The sequence below is a fragment of the Moschus berezovskii genome, chromosome 21 (assembly GCF_049115385.1).
Source record: "Moschus berezovskii isolate FMDL1 chromosome 21, NW_MosBer_1.0, whole genome shotgun sequence".
Taxonomy (NCBI): Eukaryota; Metazoa; Chordata; class Mammalia; order Artiodactyla; family Moschidae; genus Moschus; species Moschus berezovskii.
Window position 1 is genome coordinate 5,168,228 of NC_142480.1, and position 23,611 is coordinate 5,191,838.

Here is a 23,611-nt window from a genome sequence, read left to right on the forward strand (position 1 = left end):
TCCTTTCAGTCAGTTCAATTCAGTTCAGTCGCTCAGTCGTGTCCGACTCTTTGCGACCCTGTGGACTGTAGCCTACCAGGCTTCTCCATCCATGGGATTCTCCAGGCAAGAATACTGAAGTGGGTTACCATTTCCTTCTCCAGGGGATCTTCCCGACCCAGGGATCGAACCCGGGTCTCCCGCATTGGAGGCAGACGCTTTAACCTCTGAGCCACCAGGGAAGCCCTTACAGTAACCACCCGCAAAAGTCTCTGCTTTCCAGTGCTGTTAGGGATTTAATGACAGTTACATATATATGCATCTCTGTGTGTGTATCTGTATGTAGGTATGTAGAAGTATGTGTGTATATGTATATTTTATGCACTTCATTTTTATTTTAATTAATTATTTTTTTTTTTTTTTTGCCACACTGTGTGGCATGCAGTCTCTTAGTTCCCCAACCAGGGGCTGAACCTGTTTTCCCTGCAGAGAAAGAGAAGAGTCCTAACCACTAGACACCAGGGAGGTCCCTACACTTCATTTTTAAATAAACTTTAACTTCTGGTTTAGATTTACAGAAAACCTGTGAAGATAGTATTGATGGTTCCGTAGCTGCTTCACCCAATTCTCTTTATATCTATAAGATATTAACATAATCTAATGTATAAGAAAAATGAACATTTTTAATGTTAATACATTAACATCAACTGAAGTCCATACTTTATTCAGATTCCTTTAGTTTTTACCTAATTCCCATTTTCTGATTCAGGATCCCACATAGGACACCACATTGCAAGCAGATACGCAGTTTCTTTCATTTCCAGGACCTGAGACATGGTGGGTAGCCTAGGGCACGTGCTCTGAGTGGGTTCATCGTCTTGAAGCTGAGTCTCTGTGGTCTAAGCTGACCTCAGGGAACTGGGGATTACTCAAGAATGGAAAAACCTGGTTTAAAATTTAACATTCAAAATATAAAGATCATGTCATCCGGTCCCATCACTTCATCACAAATAGATGGGGAAAAAGTGGAAAGAGTGGTAGATTTTATGTTTTGGGGCTCCAAAATAACTGCAGACTGTGACTGCAGCCAGCCACAAAATTAAAAGATGCTTGCTCCTTGGCAGAAAAGCTATACAAACCTACACAGCATATTAAAAAGCAGAGACATCACTTTGCCAACAAAGATCCATATAGTCAAAGCAATGGTTTTTCCAGTAGTCATGTAGGGATGTTAGAGTTGGACCATAAAGAAGGCTGAGTGATGAAGAACTGATGCTTTTGTGGTGCTGGAGAAGACTCTTGAGAGTCTCCTGAACAGCAAGGAGATGAAACCAGTCAATCCTAAAGGAAATCAACCCTGAATAGTCATTGGAGGACTGATGCTGAAGCTCTAATCCTTTGGCCACCTGATGCGAAGAACTGACTCATTGGAAAAGACCCTGATGCTGGGAAAGATCGAAGCCAGGAGGAGAAGGGGAGGACAGAGGATGAGATGATTGGATGGCATCACCGACTCGATGGACATGAGTTTGAACAGATGGTGAAGGACAGGGAAGCCTGGCGTGCTGCAGCCCATGGGACCACACAGAGTTGGACACGACTGAGCGACTGAAAAACAAGATTGAACGTCATCAACTTTTATTGCACTCCCAGTTTTCTCTCCAGTCTGTCCTTTTGGGCCTCAATTTTCTCATCTGTAAAATGAAGCCATTGGGCTAGTGTCAACTGGACAGGCGGAGTCCTGGGGTCCATCTGTGAGTGGTTTTCTGATCTCTGTCCTGGGCAGAGTGAGCTGGCAGGCATGGTGGTGCCCAGAGGGCAGAGCTGGGACCCAGATCTCACTGGTTGTAACATGGGGCTGACATTCCAACTTTGGGCTTTTAAAGTCGAAGATCAGGGGCGTGTCCCAGCTTTCCTGCTTATTCTGAAAAGTAAAAGAAAGTGTTCATTGCTCACTGGCGTCCGAGTCTTTGCGATCCCCATGAACTGCAGCCCACCAGACCACTCTGTCCATGAAATTGTCCAGGCAAGAACACTGGAGTGTGTTGCCATTCCCTTCTCCAGGGGATCTTCCCCACCCAGGGGTTGAACCTAGTCTCCTGCATTGCAGGAAGATTCTTCACTGTCTGAATCATCAGGGAAGCTTATTCTGAGGCCCCCTTTATCTCTGAGCTTCGGTTTACCCATCTGTAAAGTGGTTGCTGTTGGGATGACTGCTATGGCTCCCTCTGGCTGTGAGCAGAGCAGGTTGCCCTGGGAGATGCTCAGCTCTCCGTTCCCAGAGGCATGCAAGCCAAGAAAATGAAACTATTAGGTGGTGCAGGGGGTGGTGGTGACCCAAGGCTCTAAGCATGTCCCTTTTGGATAGGGAAGCCAGCCTCCGCACTGGCCCATTTTCCTACCCTTGACTCTGGGGCAGGTGGCTGGCTGCCATGGTGTGCCCACATAGTTGCTTACCTTGTCATCTCATGCCAGGACTGCCTCTGGCCCTAGGCTGAGGGCAGTCTGCCAAATGTACCACACCCCTGGCCACAGACTTGCAGGAGACTAGGGGCGATGCTCACCATCATTTCCTGCCTGCCTTGTGGTACCTCTGACTTCCAGGTCAGTCTGCTTCCCCAGGCAGCTCCTGCAGGCCGGGCTGCAGTACACAAGGCACATCATGCAAAGCCCCAAAGGAGCAAGAGAAGGATGGGAGGGATCCCTGGAAAGGAGAAAAACGAGGAGCCCTGTGCCCCGACTCCCCCCAAACCAGACTCTCCATTCTGACAAGGTTGAGGTTCTTCCAAGTCTCAGCCTTTGCATATTCCATTGGCTCTACTGCCAATGCCCTTGGCCTTCTTTTGTTGTTGAACTCCTACTCACCCGTTGAGACCTAATACAAAAACCCCTGAACTGTGCTGTGCCCTGGCTGTCCTACCTACCTGTGTCCGGGCACGTATCATCCTGAGTCGTAATCGGCCTCTTCCGTGCCCGTGTCCCTGTCCCCGGCTTTCCCTGAAGGCGGGGTTGGGGCTGACTCATCTCCCCGAAGCTGCAGACGCCTCATCACCTGCCCTCTGCCTGATTGCATGAAAGGAGTGGGTAGGGGCAGGGCGGGTCGCTGTGACGAACCTTTCCCGAGCTCCTTCTGTTTTTGTTCTGTTTGTTTGTTTGTTTTGGCTGCACGGCGGGGCATGCGGGCATGCGGGATTGCCTCCACGCCTTCTGCAGTGGAACCGCGGAGTCTTAACCCCTGGACCGCCAGGGAAGCCTCCCCTTCTTTTCACCCGCACGACGCAGCCGTCTAATCCCTACCCTCCAACCCCTGCCCCGGGCCGGGGGCCGGGGCGTGGGGGACGCTCCTCACTGGCGGGTCCGTCGGGGCAGGGGCTGCGGGAGCGCGAGTGGCTCTGGGCCGCCGAGAGAACAGGCACCCAGCCGCGATGGGGCCTCCGGGAAGCCGGGGGCACGGGTGTGCCCGCACACCCTGGGGTCCGGCGACTCTCCCGGGGTCTCACAGCCCATTTTCCAACCCGAGGGAACTGAGGCGCCGAGAGGCCCTGGGACTCGCCTCCGCCCCGCCCGAGGCCCCGCCCCCGATGGCCCGCCCGAGGCCCCGGCCCGACGCCCCGCCCCAAGACCCGGCCCCTCCTGGTGGCCCAGGCGCTCCTTGCCCCGCCCGAGGCCCCGCCCCCTAGTGGCCCAGGCGCCCCGCCCCGCCCGAGGCCCCGCCCCCGCCCCGCCCCCGAGCCCTGAACTGGTCCTCGCGCGGCACAGGACGACAGGTGCCGCGGAGCCGAGCCCTGCGCAGCAGCTGGGCGCTCAGAGCCGCGCCCCCAGCCCCACCATGGGCAACAGCGCGGGCCGCAGCGACTTCGAGTGGGTCTACACGGACCAGCCTCACACGCAGCGGCGCAAGGAGATGCTCGGTGAGCGCGGGCCCCAAGTGGGGACAGCCCTGGGGCCGTGTGCTGTCCCGCGTCAGCCCGAGCCCGGGGAGGCGTCGCTCCTGCGCGGCCCGGATGCCCAGCAGGCCTTCCCCGACCTCTGCTTCAGAGGGTTGGGGCTCCACTCCCCGTCCGGTAGCCTCCCCGGCCCAGGGTCCCCAGCTCCGGTCTGAGACTCCCTTCGCGTCTCTGCCTCTGTCCCGGGATCGGGGACCCGAGGACCCGAGCCCAGATCCGTGCGTCGGGGGAGCGCGTCTCGGCTACTCCATCCCGGCTGTGGGACGGGAGCCCCTCCCGGGACTCGAGGCGCACAGGTCAGCCCCAGGGACTGTCTTTGTGAGGGATGCACCGCCCCCGCCCGCGAAGGCAGCTCCGCGGCCACCTGTCGTCCGCCGCACCCTGAGCTCCCCAGTGCGCCAAGCGCCAGGGCCCGGCGGCCCCGCCCGAGAGGCCCCAAGCCCAGCCCCAAAACCGGGCTTTAGGGCAGAATGAACGCCTCGAAGGAAGCAAAGCTGAACGAGAGAAAACTTATTTAAAAACAAACAAACAAGAAACAAAGGTTTACCGGAGTCTGTCCTTTTATTTTGTAGCCCAGTGTCGGGTGGCCCCTCTCTGTTATGTAGCATCCCAGAAAGTCATTTTTGCTTACATGGTCACCCATCCTGTGGACTAACCCACCCTGCGGGCTCCATCAGCCTCTCAGAAGGACCCAGAATGTACAGTTCCTTTACCTACGATTAGGGGTTCAAGGACTCACACCTGCAGAGCAGTTTCTGCTAGGTGCCACCAAGTTGCCTTTGCAGCCAGATCGGCTTCCAGGTGAACGCGGCCTCTCTCCCCAGAGCGGTCACCATTCCACACCTTCACCCACACCTGCAGTTGGCAAAAGTCTTTAATCTTTGCCAAACAGGTTGACAAAACAATGCTATTTCATTATGACTTTAATGTTTAATTTGATGATTGCTTTCGATGTCTAATTGGTCATTTAAATTTGTGTTTTGCTTTCTCTTGGGTTGGTGTTTGCTTGTTGGTTTGTTAGAACTCTTTGTATCGAGGTTTTTAACCCTTAGTCTTATACGATAGGTTGCAAATCTTCTTCCCTTTATAATCACAGGAGCTTTTTTTTTTTTTAATGCATTTGAATAGAATGGATTTTTTTCTTTAGAATTTTCTCTTTTGTGTCTTCCTGCTCCACCCCAAACACTAGGGAAGTATCTTCCTATTCCTTTTAAACCTTTCAGACACCGGATGCACTGAGTGGTTAATGCAGGGCTGTGCCCTGCTGTTGCTGGGATTCCAGGGCCTGGAGACCCCTGGGTGGGTCTGTGGTTTTCTCCTGTGAGGTGAGCGATAACCCTGCACTGTGTGTGGCCCCAGTGGGGGCAGCATTGTCTGCTGCACTTGCGAACTTCCTGCAGGTGGCTCAGAAAGTCATGCAGGACACCCCCTTTACAGGACTCACTGCGCACCTGGCCCCAGGTGGAGGAGTCTGGGGTATGTAGCCTGGCCCATAGAGCTGCCTGGAGGGATGCAGACACTCTGGACTGCAGCCTTACTTCCCCAGTCTGCGTAATGGGCACAGTTATCCTTTCTGGCAGAGTGGGTATGAGGATAAAAGGAGATGCTGAGTGAGAAGGTGCTCCAGTGTGGTACCCAGCACGCCAGGACGTGGAGAAGGATTCCTCTCTGAAGAGAGAAGCCACGGGCCCTGAAACCAATCCAGGAAGCATCCTGGACAGGATGGCTGGGAATTCTGGAAGACCTAGAGAAGAGGGTGGCGACTTGGGCCAGGGCGGGGACAGCACAAGTTCTCCAGCGCTGACTCTCAAGGGCGCTTTGCAAATTCCCACTCTGCACTGGGTGCTGAGGGTTCCTCCCCACACAGCCAGTTTTGAGCTAACGAACTTGGAATGTGTCTTCCTCCCTCCCTCCCAGGCACTCACGGTTCCTCCACCCCGGAGTCCTCCCTGCCTGCCCTACTCGCTCAAGCTCAGCTCTCCCTCCTGCAGGAACAGCCCCCTCCAGGTCTGGGTTGGGGGAGGGTGCTCCAGGGGGATTCCCCTTCCAGCCCATCAGGTCTTTATCTCTTGGAGGCAGGTTTCCAGACCTGGAAGGTTTGTAGACCTTGATTGTGAGCCAGGACCACACGCACTCGTCAGCTTTGTGACCCTGGGTGAGTCAATAAGCAGATGAAACTGAGGTCTGATTGAGTTAAACGGGTTAATCGTAGTTCTTTCTTTGTGGAGGTGTTGAGCAGATTAAATGAGGTGCTGTTGGGTGTTTTGCCACCACTCAATCAATGTTAGCTGCTCTCTTGAAGAAAGGCGCTGTGATTTCCCCAAAGATGGGGAGTGAGTGCTCTTCCATCTCTGTTTTCCTGTTTTCTTCCATCTGCTGTTTCCCAGCCTGAGAAAAACCCTACGTTTAACTGTCGGCCTTTCTTTACAGGGGAGGCCCCAGAGTGGGGCTCAGAGAGGGGAAGTGACTTGCCCAGGGTCACACAGCTCAGAGGCCACAGAGGCCAAGTTGGTGTTCAGGCAGGGATGTGCCCCAGTCCCAGCCAGCTGGCTGCTGTGGCCCAGGCCCAGCTCCCTGGGGGCCACTGGATGCTCCCAAAGAGCCTCACCTCTTGGAGTCGTGCATGCATGCTAAGTCACTTCAGCCTCTCTGACTCTTTGCAACCCCATGGACTGTAGCCCGCCAGGCTCCTCGGTCCATGGGATTCTCCAGGCAAGAATACTGGAATGAGTTGCCATGCCCTCCTCCAGGGGATCTTCCCAACTCAGACATCTCTTATATCTTGCATTGGCAGGCGGGTTCTTTACCACCAGGGAAGCTCAGTCTTGGAGCCGGAACCCAGGAAATCCTTGCGTAGAGCCAGCTGTAGTGCTCTTGGTGCAGGACCAAAGTCCACCTCCAGATCCTGCCTGGATGAAGGAGACATGCCTCCCAGGCCAGGGCTGAGGTTCCCCGAGCTGCGAGGGCAGGAGCAGAGAGCTGCTGGGGCTCTGTCCTGTCGGAGATCAGAGCCCAAGCCAGGCACGCCCAGAGGAGTGAGACGCAGGGTTTGAATTTGTCTTTTAAAAAACAAATAGCTTTGTGATTTTTTTTTTTGTTTTTTATTTATGAAAGGGCACACACATAGTTAAAAAAAAATCAAATAATCAAAAAATAATCCAAGGAAAACAAGGAAGTAAGGCTCTGGCAATTGTTGGCTTATTTGCTTAGGAAAAGCCTTTGCTGGGATTCTCTCAGTGGCAAGTGGTTAAGCCCAGAACTGAACAGGCTGACAAGCTCGAGGGAATTGATAGAGACCACAGGAGAGGAGGGCAGGCTGGCCACAGGGCCTCTCTGCCCCTGATCCTGCCTGACCTGCCTTCTCCATGTCCATCAGGCAGGCTGCAGCCTGTGTCCACCCAGCTCTGAGATCCCACAGAGGAAACAGGTGCCTCCCTCCCCTCCTGCCCTGAGCAGTGCATCCTCCCCTTGAGCCAGCTCACCTCTGGCCAGAGCTGTGAATCCTCTGATTGGCCAGTGGGCAGGGCTGTGATGATGGACAGCATCACATCGTGGGGGCAGAGGGAAGGGGTGCTGTGCTCCAGCGAAGTTAGGTGGGGAGGGAGGGGCACTTGGGTACACGGCCACACAGACAGTAAGTGATCTTACTAGGGCCCTGTTTGACCTGACTCTGTCCTTCCTGGCTCAAATCCTCCAAGGCAGCGGTCCCCAACCTTTTCAGTACCAGGGAACGAGTTTCATGAAAGACAGTTTTTCACTGGACCTGGGGTGGGGTGGGGTTTGGGGATGACTCACACGCAGGACATTTCTTGTGTACTTCACTGCTGTTATTGTTACATTAGCTCCACCTCAGAGCATCAGGCATTAGATCCTAGAGGTTGGGGACCCCTGCTCCAAGGGTTTCCCTTCCTAAAAATCTCCTCTCTGCTCTGTGTCGACACCCCAGTACCCTGGTACCCCTTCTCCCTAGCTCCTGCTCTCTGGCCGCTCAGTGGAATATAGCTAGCCCTCCATCTGCCCATTTCATGGCTTTAGGAGACCCTGTTTCCTCTGCTTGAATTATTTTTCCTACTCCACCTACTTCTAGGATTCCTTCAAGTCTCAGACTAAATGTCCCTTTCTCAGAAACAGTGTGTGATGGTACGTGTGCGCACACATACATTTTGTTTGCAAATAAATAATTAGTTGACTCTCTGGAGGAAACAGAAAGTCCCTGCTTTGCAAATTGGCACTTGTCAGTCTTTGTAACTATTTCCATCGTGGCCAATTTCAAACTGCCAACAGGCATCGCTGCCCACGTTGCTGGGGAGACAGGAGCATACTTGGGGTGTGACAGTGTCAGGCGTGGGCTGGTGGTCGACACCATAGTCCACCCTCCCTTGCTCCCCAGCTACCCCTCCCCTGTCCTGCCGTGGAGTACTGCGAACTGTCACCTCATGACCTTTGCTCCCATCTGTAAATCTGCATTGGGGATTTTATCCCCTTCCCAGCGGTGCCCAGGTGGCGCTGTGGTAAAGAACCCACTTGCCAATGCAAGAGACACAAGAGACATGGGTTCGGTCCCTAGGTTGGGAAGATCTCCTGGAGGAGAGCTTGGCAACCCAATCCAGTGTTCTTGCCTGGAGAATCCCATGGACAGAGGAGCCTGGCAGGCTTCAGTCCATAGAGTCTCAAAGAGTCAGACACGACTGAAGGGACTTAGCACACAGCGTGCCAGGGAGCACGGGGCATTCAGCATAATCCTTGCCACTGGGGAGCAGGAAGTCCTGTCTTTTCACTTAGGACATGTTTTCATTCTTTTGTCTCCTCCTCCCCACTTTTTTTAAATTTAATCTTACAGACATTTGCATCTTTTTTGCATCTTTTTTTTATGCAGGGCGGGACTCTGGGAAATTAGGCACCCTGCCCAAGGTCACCTGGCCAGCCAGGGTTAGGATTAGGACAAGTCTCTAACCTGGTGACATGGACCACACCTCTGTCCCACCCTCTTCTCCACCTGGAGCTTGAGAAGAGCCTGTCCCCCGTCCAGTCCCTGGCACGTGACTGGTGGGCAGGCTCCAGCTCACGTGGCCCCTTCCTCTCATTCTTTCTGACCTCTGTACTGATGTGTGTGCCGTGCCTTCCTGCCTGGCCTGCTTCTAACCCGCATTCTTTAATTTGTACCCACTTTTATGAGGCATGATTTACATGCCATAAAATTCACCCATTATAAAGACACAGTCCAGCGATTTTTAGTGAGGTTACACAATCGAGTTTAGAGTGCTCCCCTCACCCCGGAGGGCCTAGGACCACTTTCAGTCACTATCCTAGACCCACATCCCAATTCCTGTCCCACGAGTTCCCGCCTGAGGGTCACGGGGCCTGGTGTGCGTCTTCTCCCGGCACATCCTCGTCGGGACACACTGTGACCCCCGACGTGCGGCGCCCAGCCCTGCTCAGCCCGGCCTCGGGATTGGAGGCCTGGCTCGTCCCCGGAGCTTTGGCAAATATTTGTCAATGAATCAGGAGCAGGTTCAGCGGGAGGCAGGTGAGGGGGTGGGGTCGTGACTCCTGGAGGTGCTCTGGGCCCCTTCCCCGGTTCTGCATCCCCATCCCCAGTGCCTCCCACATTGACCAGACAGGCCTAGCTTTGCCTTTTGGCTCCGAAACTGAAACCCAGGTGGGAGAGACAGGGCTGGGGGTGGGGGGACGGCTTAGCAGAGCTGTAGAGAAGCTGTGCAGGAAGGAGGGGTGGAGAGGGCTGGGGCGCCTTTGTTGGAGAAGCCGTCGAAGTGGGCTGCGCTCTGTGTGTGTGCACGGAGGGGGCGAGGGAAGGCGCTGCACCCTTAGCAGCGTACGGTGCCACCTGTGGGGGGCAGGGGGGAGCGGCAGGGAACTGACAGACGTCAGGGAATGTTCCAGACTAGGGAGCACCTGGTGGGGAAGGGACCCCTCCACCCCGAGCTACTGGGACCGTCGTGGCACTTGACCTCCCTGGGGGAAGCGGTCGGTCAGAGAGAAGGGACTGCACGGCTGGCTGGTCGGCAGGGCCGAGGTGGGGGCCTGAGGACCACCCTCGGTGCCCACCCCCGGTGCCCGCAGAGGGCGAGGACCTGGCAGCCTCCCCTGCCCGCTGCCACCTGGCACAGCAGGGTTCCTCAGGAAAGCTTCTGGGCACAGCCAGGTGGGCATCCACGGGAGACTGCTTTGTGGGGCTGCGATGGGCCCTGGGCCCAGCCTGGGTCCTCCCTTCCCACAGGCTGCTCCTCTGCTGGGCCCTCGGGGCCTTGGGAACAAGTCCGCCCTGTATGTAAATGTATGTAATGCATGGAAATTCCCACGCAGGCTCCCTGACACCTCAGGGCCTGCAGCCTCCTCCCTCTTCCACCCTGTAGCCCGTTTGCCGCAGGGAAGACCCCCACCCCCAGGTGCTTATAGCCCGGGACTCTCAGAGTGGGGCCTTGGGGTGGAGGGTGAGGAGGCTGGCCCAGAGAGGGACAGGGGCTTGCCCCAGGGCGCACAGCAACTGGAGTGAGTCAGGCTGCAGTGTGGCTCTCCTGAATGCGGACCCAGGGTTTATCTCCGGGCACTTGGCCCTGATGACTGCAGCCCAGCTTCAGGAAACAGCTCCTCTGGGACTGAGGGATCCTTGCGGACAACAGAGGAGACAGAGAAAATCAGGCGTGGTGGAACCTCTGTGTGCCCATCTCTAAGATGCGGGCCTGGCGCCCTCCTAGGCGGGCTGGTGAGGCCCGAATGAATGAGTGTGTGTCAGACGCCGAGCTTGTTTCACCTGCTGAGATCCGGTTCCACACCCGGGCCCCAGCTCGCATCCGGCAGGCCTGAAGTCAGGGGTCCTGAGATCAAGTCTTGGCTCTGCCAGCCTTGCCCTGCCCTGCGCGGACCCTTCCCTGGGCCCCCATTCCTCCTTCCGTGTCACGCCTGGACAATGTGACTTCCAGCAGTGAATGTTGTTCATGGCCTGCCGCCTTGAGCCCCACCTGAGCCTCTGCTGGAAAGCCGTTTGCATGGATCTGGTTCCAGGTGGCAGTCTGTGCCCGGCTCCAGGCTGCCCGACTGGACCAGAGAGCCCTGAGGCACGCGTGTCCTTAGCCAGCTTCTGCGGAGCTCCGCGCTGGAGGCCCGGGTGGGCAGGTTTCCCCTGCCAGCTGAGATCGCCCAGGGTGGAGGGGTGGGCAGAGCCTGGGCAGGTGGGGCCAGGGCTCCTCTTTGGGAGCTGCTGGGTGCTCTTGTCCTCCTCCTTGGGCTTCTACCCTCTCCTGGGACCAGGAGAAGATGGAGCCAGCGGCTCTCCCCTCCCCAGCCGCACCCCTGAGCCCTGGAAGAGGCACCCCTCGGTCAGGCCAGCCACCCCACCCTGGTCTTCTCCATGACCCCGCCCTGCACCTCCATCCCCTCTTTCTGCCGGCTCCCCGCCCCCCTCTCCCCCATCTCGACCCCCCAGCCAGCCCTCTCCCCACTTGCCCTCACCAGGCCTCACCTTCTCACCTTGCTTCCTGCTCACACAGCTCCTGCTGGGGCCCCCAGGGGCCTTGCTAAGTTCAGTAGTCGCCTGTCCTGCCTTCCTTTCTCTGACCCTTTTTGATCCCCGCAGTGAGACACCCCAAGCCCACAGCTACAGCTATCCAGAATCTGACTGTGCCCAATGACCTCGTTAGGCCTGCGTGGATGGAGGACCCCAGAACATCTTCTCGGGGAGGACCCCAAGCCTCCCAAGCTCCCCTGGGGCCCAGAAGCCCTGGCATTGAACAGGTTCAATGTTTGCTGTTCCACCTGTCCAGCAGGTGGTAGATGGCCGGTGAACCAGCTTGACCCGCTCACGAGTGCTGCACGGGTTGGTTCAGAGTTGCTGCTGTTCAGTTGCTCAGTCATGTCCGACTCTGTGACCCCATGGATTGCAGCACACCAGGCTTCCCTGTCCTTGACTAACTCCCGGAGCATGCTCAAACTCATGTCCATCGCTTCAGTAATGCCATCCAACCATCTCATCCTCTGTCGTCCCCTTCTCCTCCTGCCTTCAATCTTTCCCAGCATCAGAGTCTTTTCCAATGAGTCAGTTCTTCACATCATGTGGCCAAAATATTGGAGCTTCAGCTTCAGCATCAGTCCTTTCAATGAATATTCAGGATTGATTTCCTTTAGGACGGACTTGTTGGATCTCCTTGCAGTCCAAGGGACTTTCCAGAGTGGCCCCACTTAGGCGCCTTTCTGGGGTCTTCACTGAAGGCTGTCTGTTCAGTGAGGCCTCCCAGCTGTGCCACCCCTGGAATCCGCTGCCTCCCACCCCCTGGCTGCTCTGCTGTCTGAACCCTCACAGGGTCTTGCCTGGGTCCCTCTTGGACTTTAACACTTGCTCTGCCCATCCCCCCCCCCCCCCCCCGCTGTTCTGGCTTGCTGGGGCACCTCCCCCATCTCTGTGGTCTGGACGGGGCTCTGGGCAGCAGGGAGGTGATCTGGAGCTTGGCCTCTTCTCAGATTGCCCCTGAGCAGCCCAGCGTCTAGCTTGTGCATCGGTCCTTTTCCCGTTGCTTCCAGCAGGATGGCCAGGCCCAGTGGTGTAGTGGTCTGGGAGTCTGGGTCCTGTTCTCGTAGGTTAAAGCAAGTCTGGGGCCAGATCGGCTTCCACCATCAGCCCATGGCCCCAGATGTCAGAAATGGGATGTTTTTAGTCCCAGGTCAGGACACTGTGTTTAATAACAAGAGTAGTAACAGTTCCTAGGGCTCCGAGCTGTCATCCTGGGCTCGCCACAGTCTGGATGCGGAGGGGAGCAGCCATCACCCCCATTTCCCGGATGCGGAGACCTAGGCCGGGGCGGTGTGCGACCAGAATTCGGTTGGCCAGGGTCGGGGGCTGGGGACTGGGCACTCTCGCCCATGTTGGGGCCGTGGCCAAGCTGAGGGCAGCTGGGTCCTTGGGGAACTGTCAGGAAAGCAAAAAGGGGGTGCCAGGCCAGGCAGGGGGGACCCCCAGGGCGCTCCCCTTTGTTCCACTCACGCAGGACTTACTGGCCTTGTTTGACAGACGGGGCACTGGGGGCTCCCCATTCAAGGTCACAGCTGCTGGCTCGATCACAGCCCTGGCCTCTGAGGGGCACAGGAGTGGCCTGTTCATGGGCCTGGATCCCTGAGCTGGGGTTCTGGTTCCTGCTGGCCCAGAACTAGCCAGGCTGTGCTCACCTGGTACAGGTGTGGCCTGCCCCGCCCTCCTGCCCCGGGCCTGGCCTCCTTCCAAGGGGAACCAGCGGGGGCTGGCCCTGTAGAGGCTGGTGGCCCCTGGCTACCTGAGTCAGCTCCCAGGTGTGTCCGGGCAGGTAAGGGCCCAGTCCCTGCTTGCTCAAGGAGGGAGGCTGGTGCCCAGAGACCCGCCCCTGCTGGTTGGGAGACTGGTAGAGCCCGATGGGGCCTGTGGTCCCAGCCTGACATCCAGGTACGCAAAGGCCAGGGACCTTGCATTTGATGAAATGCAGGCCTGGGCTGTGGGTGAGAGCTTCCCCACTGCTGAGATCGCAGGCACGTCCTTCTGGCTCCGGCTGTCACGCAGACACCTCTTCCTCCCCTGCTCCACCCTGCCGTGGCTGCTGGACCCCCTCCCCAGGCCTCTCAGCCACCCATCGGAGGCAGCCATCTTCCTGGGTAACACTGAGGCCCACCCTCTGACATGTCCCTGCTCACCCTGACCTCCTCTTGAGGCTGGAAGGGGCTGGAATAAGGCCTGCCCCCTGCAGCCCCTCCCGAGTGGGTCTTACACGTCAGCCCCCACCCCCTGGCCGGGTCTCCCTGGCCCTGCCCAGCAGGGTGATGCTGGGCGCATGCCACGCTGGCTGGTCTGCCTTGGCCAAGGCAGGTGGGCCATGTGGCCCTCAATGGGCAGGGACAAGCGTGAGTGGCCGCTGTGCCCAGTGCCAGGCCGGGCAGAGGTGGTGCCCGAGGCCATGCAGGCTGCTGGGGCCCCGGCCTTTCCTCATCCACTGTCCAGCTGCTGTGAGTCTTCTAGGGCTGCAGACACCACACTTGTCCCCTCACGGTCCTGGAGGTCCAACGCCTGACCTGGATCTCACGGGGCTGCAGTTTCCTCCGGGAGCGCCGGTGGGAGAATCTGTCTCCTGGCCTTTTGAGCTCCCAGAGCCGCCTACTTCCCTCAGCTTGTGGCCCCTCCATAGTCACAGCCAGCGAGGGAGGTGGAGACCTTGCGCATCCCCGAACCTCCTCTCCTGCCGGCTTCCCCGCTGTCCCCTGCCTGGGGTGACCCTGAGCCGCTGGGATAACGCAGACGCTCCTTGCTGTCGTGAGGTCCGCAGACCAGCACCCGGGCACCGTGGAAGTGGGGAGTAGGAGGTGGGCATCTTTGGGGGCACTGTTCTCTGCCCCCCCCCCAGTTGCCAGTCTCTCCCTCCACCTTGGGAGCTGGTTTCAGGCGCAGGGCCTTGCTCTCCTGTCCCCACCTCTTCTTCTGTCCGCCTGGGGCAGCGGGTATCACATGGGGGCCTCTGGCCTTCCCAAGGAAGCCAAGCGGCCTCCCATACCATGGGGACGGCCCACGTGGCTGCTGCTGGGCCACGTGGGCAGGCCTGGGAGGAAGCGCCCAGTGGCCTTATCCCACCACCCTCATCCCCAGCATCCCCGTCTGCAGGCAGCACCCTGGTTGTTGGCCTGTTAAAGCTGCTGGGTCTCTACGTGTTGACCACTCGTCATAAAGCACAGATTAACCTGGGTGCCTGCTCCCAGCCAGTCAGCCCGCGCCTCCGTGCCTTATCTATCCATCCTCCCAGTGCCCTGTTTATGGTTCAGAAACAACCCTTGGAGCTGAGGTAACCTACTTGGAGCTGGCTTTTTTTTTTTTTTAACTTTTTTAATATTATGGAAAGCTATAACGTAGACTTTGCCGTTCTAACCATGTGTGCTGTGCTTAGTCGCTCGGTCATGTCCGACTCTTTGTGACCCCACGGACTGTAGCCTGCCAGGCTCCTCTGTCCATGGGGAATTCTCCAGGCAAGAGTACTGCAGTGGGTAGTCTATCCCTTCTCCAGGGGATCTTCCTGATCCAGGAATGGAACCAGGGTCTCCTGCATCGCAGGTGGAGTCTTTACCAGCTGAGCCACCAGGGCAGCCCCGCTTTAACTGTGTGTAACGCATGTGGTTTGGTGGCGTGAACTCACAGTGTGGTGAAGCCATCACTCCTATTTCCAAACCCTTTTCCTGACTCCAAACAGACACTGCACCCTTCCCGGTCGCTGCCCACTCCCACCCCCACCTGCCCTGGCAGCCTCCGCTCCCTGGCTCTGCGAGCTTGCCTGTTGTGGATATTTCACTGAAGTGGAATCATACAGTTTGGTGGCCTTTGGTTGCTTTCACTCTGCGTAATGTCTTCAAGGTTCATCCATGTTGTAAGTTGCCTGGGTCAGTCCTTTACTCCTGTCTTTGGGGGAGGAGGTGCTGGTAGTTTATTCGGGAGTCAATTCCCAGGAGCAGGATTAAGGACTCTGACACTGTGAAGTGGGGAAGTGGGAAAGTCAATATAAGGACTTTTTATTTTTCCTGCAGCCCCCAACTTTATTATTTGAATATTTGCAACTCTGCCTCTACACATGTTTTAATTTCTTACAAACTCTGCATTCCATATTGCTAGGACACTTTGCTCTCCACCTTGCACCACATTTTCATCAAAAGGCCTTTCCCCAAATGACAACGGCCTGACTGTGTGCTTGCTGTTGCTGTTCCGTTGCTAAGTTGTGTCTGACTCTTGCGACCCCATGGACTGTAGACTTCCAGGCTCCTCTGTCCATGGGATCCCCCTAGGCAAGAATACTGGAGTGGGTTGCCATTTCCTTCTCCATGTAAGGATATTTTAAATTGAAGTATAACTGACCTATAAAATTATATTTATATTAGCATCAGGTATACAACATAATGATTAAAATTTTTTTAGTGGAAATACAGTCGATTTATAATGTGTTAAGTTTCACGTATACAGTAAAATGGTTGTTCTATACAGATACATGTATGTAAATGTACATGTATTCTTTTTTACATTCTCTTCCATTATAGATTATTGCACGATATTGAGTACAGTTCTCTGTGCTGCACAGCAGGTCCTGTTGATTATCTATTTTATATATAGTAATGTGGATATTTTAATCCTAAATGCCTAATTTATCCCTCCCCCCCAACACAATGATTTCATATATTTCAAAATGACCCCCATAAGTCTAGTTAACATCTGTCATCTTACAGTGTTACAATTTTTAATCTTGATGAGTTCCTGGATGACAAATTCTTTTTTTTTCCCCAGTTTTGAGATGTAATTCACAGGTAACATCTTATAAGTTTAAAGTGTACAACATAATGGTTTGATATGTGTATGTATTGCAAAATGATTGCCATAGGAAGTTTAGTTAGCGTGGGATGACAGATTCTTGATGAGAACTTTCAAGACCTGCTTTTGTAACAACCTAAGAGTCTGCAATACAGCATGACTGGCTGTAATCGCCATTCTGGGTGTTACATTCCTGTGTCCTACTTGTTTTATTACTGGACGTTTCATTCCTCCCTGAGGCCAAATAATATTCTATTGTGTGGCTGGACCTCATTTTTTTTTATCTGCTCATCAGTTAATGGACACTTGCGTTGTTCCTACTTTCTGGCTGTTGTGAATAGTTCTCTGAACATGGGTGTGCAAGTACCTATTTGTGTCCTTGAATTTAAATTCTTTAGGAGTGGAACTGTGTGGTCTTATGGTTAATTCCATTTTCAACTTCATGAGGAGCCACCCGATCACTCTCCACACTGGCTGCGCCATTTTGCATTCCTGCTAGGAACATACAGGCAAGGATCCCCGTTTCTCCGCAGCCGTGTCAGCACCTGTTATTTTCTGTTTTTCTGAGTTTAGCTGTCCTAGCGGCTCAGAGTTGGGACCGCACTGTGATGCTGGCAGCACCCCTGGTGACTGATGATGTTGAGCATCTGTTCATGTGTTTAGAGGACCAGGTGCACATCTTTGGAGAAACGTCCATTCAAGTTCCTTTGCCCATTTTTCATTGGGCTGTTTGTTTTTTTGTTTGGGGGTTGAAGGAGATTTTTATATATTCTGGTTATTAAATCCTCTTTCCAGAGCTGGAATTTGAACCTGTTATGAATGTTGCTCCCTTCCAACCCCACCTGGGGATGCTGTGGTCCTCGGGGGCCCAGTAAGCAGGGCTGAGATTTATCGCCTGTCCTGGGCTTGCTTGCGCTTTCCCAGGTTCAGCTTTGACACTGTGCTCTGACCACCATTCTCTTGGACTTGATTAGGGGGTGTCCTTGGCGGATTCAGGGAGCGCTCCCTGGATCAAAGGACCCAGGCAGTTGTGCGAGGTTTGGAAGCCTGGGAGTGGCCCTGGCGGCAGGGGGAAGGAGGCCGGAATAAGAACATGGGGGCTTCCCTGGGGTTCGGTGGTAAAAAAGTCAGTGAAGGCCGCTCAGTCTGTCCAACTCTGCGATTCCATGGACTGGAGCCCGCCAGGCTCCTCTGTCCATGGGATTCTCCAGGCCAGAATACTGGAGTGGGCAGCTGTTCCCTTCTCCAGGGGATCTTCTCAACCCAGGGATCGAACCCAGGTCTCTCACATTGCAGGTGGATTCTCTTACCATATAAGCTACCAGGGATGCCCAAGAACACTGGGGTGGGTAGCCAATCCCTTCTCCAGGGGATCTTCCTGACCCAGCGATCAAACCGGGGTCTCCTGCATTGCAGGCGGATTCTTTACCAGCTGAGCTATCGGGGAAGCCCCAGTGGTAAAGAATCTGCCTGCCAATACAAGAGATATGAGTTCAATCCCTCGTCCTGGAAGATGGTACATGCCGTGGAGCAACTAAGCCTGTGCGCCACAGCTGTTGCACCTGTGCTCTAGAGCGCGCAGACCGCAAGTACTGAGCCCGCACCCCCTAGAGCCCGTGCTCCGCAAAGAGAAGCCACCGCAATGAGAAGCCTGGTACTGCGACTAGAGGGCAGCCCCCGCCTGATGCAATCAGAGAAAAGCCCTCGTAGCAACGAAAACCCAGCACAGCCAAAACTAAAGAAGTAAAATTGTATATTAAACAAATAACAGGGGGCAGGGGTATGACATTCAGACCCCACCCTGGCCCCGGCCGGCTGTCTTGAGGCCGAGTGTAGCGCGACTGCTCACTTGCTTGGAGCCCAAATCACCGTAGCTGCCGGATGAGGTGATGGCTCGGTGGGAGTGTTGCTGTGTAGGCAGCAGGGGTGTGAGTGCTGCTGAGGGGATTCCGTGGGCTTCCTGGGTGGAGGTTCCGGGACATGGGGACCCTGCCAGCCCCCACCAGCATCTCCAGCCGATGTGAGCTGGCCTGCCATCAGGAGCCAGGACCAGTCTGGGGGACACACACCCTGCAAAGCACTTCCGGCCCATGTGTGTCCCTCTGAGACTCAGAGGCCTGGGGAGGGTGGCACCACGGCCACCCAGCGAGATCAGGGCCGACCTCCAGATGGGCTTGTGGCACCACTGCAGCTGGGGCGGGGGGACTTGGAGCGAGCTTCCCCCACCCCGACTGGACAGAATTCCTTGGCTCTTGTGTGCTTCACCTTGAATACCCCCAGAGACAGGCAGCTCACCACCTCTAAAAGAGTTCATTCCATTGCTGAGTGGCTCTGGCAGGAAGTTCTCTGGGCAGAAAGGAAGGAGGAGCTGTCACCTGCTTCCCATTCTGAGCGCAAAAGGGAAGCAACTTCTTGGGACACTCGGAGGGACGAGCAGGACAGGATCTGATGCTGGCCTGGCCGATTCGAGTCATGGCCCGGCCTCTGCCGCAGCCCTGGAGACCCTCTTCCCAGGCCAGCCTGAGGCTGCCCAGCTGCTGGCTGGGCAGGAGGGAGTCAGGAACACTGGAGTTGGGCGCTGATGATCCTAAGGGCGCCTGCATCCTCACTGGCCTCAATCCCCATCCGTGTGCCTGGGCACTGGCCCCACATGAGGAACCCGGGGACAGCAGACCTTGAGCTGTCCCCTTGAGCGTGTGTTGCCCCTGCCCTGTCCCTCCTGGCCTCTGGACACAGCACCAGCCAGCGCAGCAGCCTTGCGCCTGGCCCTGCCAGCCCCCTCCGGCCAAGCAGAGGTTTCTAGAAGGCAGTGCCCTCTAGACCCAAGGGCCCCGACTCCACCCTTTTCTCTCTAGGCTACTCCTGAAGGGCCTCCCACTGCCATTGTGTTTTCCCTTTTCTGTTAAACAAAATACAGAAAAGTACAAACATGATAACAAACACCCACCACCCCCACCCCGGTAAGCATATTCAACGTGTTATCGTATTTCCTTCAGATCTTGTTTAAAGGGACTGAAACACGGAGAAAAAGCCAGAGCCCTCCACATTCCCCGCCCCCAGCTCCGCGCCCCCTCCCAGGCCCAGAGAGCCCGCCAGGGGCCCCCCCGAAGACCCAATCACGCACAGCACCGCGTGGGTATCAAACCCACAGCTCCCAGGAGCCGCTTTTACTTCGGGCATCACGATTCTGTGACCCGGGCTGGCACCTGCTCTTTACTGAGGCTGGTGACCAAGGCCCGCCACTCTGGGAAGTCTCCCCTGGGGTGGGGGGTGGAGGCGGGTCTGCAGGTGCACAGAGTTTGCCAGACGCTCTGGGTCACTGCCTGGGGGCTTGATGGTGGAGGGGAAAGGCGAAGGGAGGGAAGCGGGCAGGAGGGAGGAGAGGAAGAGGGAGGGGGAGAGGACGAGGGAAGGGGCGAGGGAGGGGGGAGGGAAGGAGGGAGGGGGGAGGGAAGGAGGGAGAGGGAGGGAGGGGAGAAGGAAGGGGAGGGGAAGGGGAAGGGGAGGGGAAGGGGAAAGGGAGGGGAAAGAGAAAGGGGGAGGGAGGGGGAGGGAGAGGGGGAGGGGAGGAGGGAGGACCAGCGGGGGAGGGGAAGGAGGGGGAGGGGAGGCACGGATTTGGGACCCAGGCGGCCAGTGCCCCCCTCACCTTCTCCACCACCCTCCCTGCAGCCAAGTACCCGGCCATCAAGGCCTTGATGCGGCCGGACCCCCAGCTCAAGTGGACCGTAACGGGGATGGTGCTGGCGCAGCTGCTGGCCTGCTGGCTGGCGCGGGGGCTGGCGTGGCGCTGGCTCTTCTTCTGGGCCTACGCCTTCGGGGGCTGTGTGAACCACTCTCTGACGCTGGCCATCCACGACATCTCGCACAACACCGCCTTCGGCACCGGCCACACTGCCCGCAACCGCTGGTTCGCCATCTTCGCCAACCTGCCCATGGGCTTGCCCTACGCCGCCTCCTTCAAGAAGTACCACGTGGACCACCACCGCTACCTGGGCGGCGACGGACTGGACGTGGACGTGCCCACGCGCTTCGAGGGCTGGCTCTTCTGCACGCCAGCCCGCAAGCTGCTCTGGCTGGCGCTGCAGCCGTTCTTCTACGCACTGCGGCCGCTCTGCGTGCACCCCAAGGCCATTACCCGCATGGAGCTGTTCAACGCGCTGGTGCAGCTGGCGGCCGACGCCGCCATCTACGCCCTCTGGGGGCTCAAGCCCATGGTCTACCTGCTGGCCAGCTCCCTGCTGGGCCTGGGCCTGCACCCCATCTCCGGCCACTTTGTGGCTGAGCACTACATGTTCCTCAAGGGCCACGAGACCTACTCCTACTACGGGCCCCTCAACTGGATCACCTTCAACGTGGGCTACCATATGGAGCATCACGACTTCCCCAGCATCCCCGGCTGCAACCTGCCCCTGGTAGGCGGGGTCAGGGCGGCAGCAGGCACCCGCAGTTGCAGGGGGCGATGCGTGGAGGGCTTTGGGCTGCACTGTGGCCTCCTTCTCTCTCCTGCCGATCACGGGCTGGCCACGTTCTCGCTTGTGGTCCCCAGAGCAGCAGGAAAGGCCATGAGCCACACAGAGTGCCTGACTGGAGACCAAGGAGGTGAATTCAGGGTGGGCTCGAGCGGTGTGTTACGGTTCAGGCCTCCTGGTTTGACGGGGCCCTGTCTGAGCGCCGCTGTGACAGGCGCGGGCTGGCTGTGTGTCGGGTCCAGCCGCCTGCCCTCTCTGTGCCCTAGAGGGTGCAGCAGTGTGAGCGAAGCAAGCCCCCTTCTTGACCCTGGCCCTCCTCAGTTCTTGCCCCTGCCCTGTGACCCTCCAGGCACAGAGGACAGAGAGCCTTGCCCTTTGTGACCCAAGGGGTCTGGCCTGAGCTGTCTCAGCGAAGCCTCTAGCCTGGGCTGGTGCCTCCGTCCTGGGAGACCTGGGGTTGGAGTGTCAAAAGGAGCAAGAGGGAGGTGGGCAGGGGGAGGCCTTCTGCTCTGCTGCTGGCTGGTTACAGCAGAGGTGCCGCTGCCCAGGGAGGCTGGATGTGCTGTGGTGGGAAGAGTGTGTGTGAGCCTGTGTGTGTGTTCCTGTGTGTTCACGTGGTTAAGTGTGCCTGTACGGACATGCATGTCTGGGCGTGCATGTTCACCCACCCGTGTGTGTCTGAGTGTGTGGGCACTGGTCTGGGTGTGCAGGAGCCCACCCAGTGACTCCTCTATGGCACCGAGGTCCTGCTCTGCGCTGAGCACTGTCTCACGGACGCCTCACCACAAGCCCATGCGACATTTCAAGGTCATCGTGCCCATTTCATGGATGAGAAGGCAGAGGCTCAGGTTGGGGGGTGGTTCCCTGCCCCCAAGAAGCAGCAGAGCCAGACTCTTGACCCAAGACAGTCACAGGAGCATCTGCTATCAGCTGTTACCCTTTACTCCTCCCAAGCAAAGTCAAAGGCTCCCAGCTCCCGCCTTGCGGGTCCCCTCATTCCCCGGAGGGTGCCCCCGTAGCCGCTCCCGCCCCATCTTCCGCTCTAAATCAGGCCCTGTGCACCTGGTGCGACCTCGGCGGGGGAAGGGGAGGCCTTTCCCGTGGTTGGCGAGGTAGCTGCTGAGGCTGGAGCACTTCCTGGAGGAGGCGGGCTGAGGGTGTCAGGTGCAGAGGTGGGCAGGGAGCTGGAGTGGCCAATGACAGGTACTGAGGCCAGAGAGGAGGGTGATGGGGTGAGGGCGTGGTGGGAGCCGAGGTCAGAGGAGAGTCTGCAGGTTCACCAGGGCATCTTGTGCCGGCGCGGAGGCGCGGGGACAGACCGAGGTTCAGCAGGACTCAGAACTTCCCGGGCCCCCCCCGGGGCTCCTGGATCAGAGTGAGGGCCCCGGGAGGGAGGGGAGTGTGCATGTTAATCCCTCACCCTACTTGGGGCGGGGGGGGGCAGTGGTGGGAGGGGCGGAGCTCAGTGCCTCCTGGTGCCAACGGCCCTCAGCCTTCGTTCGGGCAGCGCCTGCGGCCTCCCGCCTGGCTCAGCTGGAGGACGCGGGTGCCCTCAGCGCGGGAGGGCTGTGCGCGTGCACGCGCCCACGTGGTCTGCGTGCGCGCACGTGTGTGCGTGCGCGCGGCCGCTGACCCTCTCGCCCCGCCCCTGCAGGTACGGAAGATCGCGCCCGAGTACTACGACCACCTGCCCCAGCACCACTCCTGGGTGAAGGTGCTCTGGGACTTTGTGTTCGACGACTCCCTGGGGCCCTTCGCACGGGTGAAGCGGGTGTGCAAGCTGGCGGAGAACCGCCTGTGAGCCCGGCCGGCCGGCGCCCGGGGCCCGTGCAATCCGCTGCTGCCCCGCCCCGCCCGCTGGGGGCAGGGCTGGCTGTCACCGTCCCCCGACCTACTGCCCAGAACTGGTTTGGCTGCATTTGGTTCCCGCGCCCTGAGCCACTGCTCCTTTCCCCCGGAGCCCCGAGACCACACCTGGCGGCAGCGGGCACAGATGGCGGCTCAGGTTGTACATGGACTGGTGACCTCGGGCCGGCCCTCCCTTTCAGGGCTGGGTCTGACCCTGCCCTGAGTACTCCGCGCCTGGGGATCAGAGTCCTCTGGCCTTCCCATGCCCTAAATTAAATCCAGCGTTGGTTTTCAAGTCCCCACAGCCTGCTTCCCCGGACTGGGCCTGGCTGGCTCCCAGCGGGCAGGGCCTGCCCTGTGCCCCCCTTGTGGGGACCAGCTCTGAGGCAGCATCCTGGCTGGCCCCAGGGGTGGGCAGACGTCCATGTGGCCTTTAGCCCGTGCTCCTGCCTCAACCCGCCCCCAAACCCTGGTCTGCCTCATCCCTGCTCCACCGTCAGCCCACACCCTCACCAGCTCAGACGTGGGGCTGAAAAAGGGGGTACACGGGTCAGGGAGATGGTGGGTGGACAGGTGGCCAGACGGAGGGGTGACGGCGCAAGTGGAGGGCAGCTCTGATGGTGTCTCCAGGACGTGGGGCACAGCCTATCCTGGCTAAGCCAAGGGCCGATGGTACAGGTGAGGGGGAAGGCGTCGTCAGCCCCTGGCCCAGGGAGGGGCTGTGCTGGGATGGAGGTCCGGGTCTCCCAGAGGCAGGCAGGCAGCAGGAGGATGCCTGGGCGAGGGAAAAACAGCCCTCCTTGGAGACGTGAGGCTGGGGAGGCTGAGGACCACCCCTGGGGGCGGGTGTGGTGGGGCTGGGAGTGGCCGAGTGGTCTGACTGCTGGGATGGCCCGGGGAGGAGACCCCTGCACTCAACGCAGGAGGGGAGCGCGGCTCGGCCGGGAGCCCCAAGAGCCCAGCTGAGCTCGCTGGGTGCCAGGCGCTTATCTGACCCCGCCCAGAGCCAAAGGTGGGCCAGGGCTGTCAACCGTCCTGGGAACCAGCAACTG

At 57.8% G+C, this 23,611-nt stretch overlaps 1 protein-coding gene and 1 long non-coding RNA gene across 3 annotated transcripts; one reads left to right on the forward strand and one right to left on the reverse strand.

Annotated features, from left to right (window-relative positions):
* Positions 1 to 1,540: 1,540 nt before the first annotated feature.
* On the reverse strand, positions 1,541 to 3,502 carry LOC129550650 (uncharacterized). Its single transcript, XR_008684863.2, has 3 exons — positions 2,904 to 3,502; positions 2,544 to 2,683; positions 1,541 to 1,903 (listed from the first exon to the last, which is right to left on the reverse strand). It is a non-coding gene; the product is annotated as an uncharacterized LOC129550650 (long non-coding RNA).
* A 210-nt stretch (positions 3,503 to 3,712) lies between these two features.
* On the forward strand, positions 3,713 to 22,857 carry DEGS2 (delta 4-desaturase, sphingolipid 2). Of its 2 annotated transcripts, XM_088829851.1 has the most exons (4): positions 3,713 to 3,890; positions 6,006 to 6,081; positions 19,912 to 20,654; positions 22,366 to 22,857. In XM_088829851.1, the coding sequence occupies exons 3-4, from the start codon at positions 19,938 to 19,940 to the stop codon at positions 22,510 to 22,512; spliced, it is 864 nt and encodes a 287-aa protein (XP_088685977.1). In that variant the 5' UTR covers positions 3,713 to 3,890; positions 6,006 to 6,081; positions 19,912 to 19,937; the 3' UTR covers positions 22,513 to 22,857. The 2 variants fall into 2 exon arrangements, with proteins under 2 accessions (XP_088685977.1, XP_055274511.1); XM_055418536.2 differs by lacking the exon at positions 6,006 to 6,081 and having other exon boundaries at positions 3,714 to 3,890.
* Positions 22,858 to 23,611: the final 754 nt, after the last annotated feature.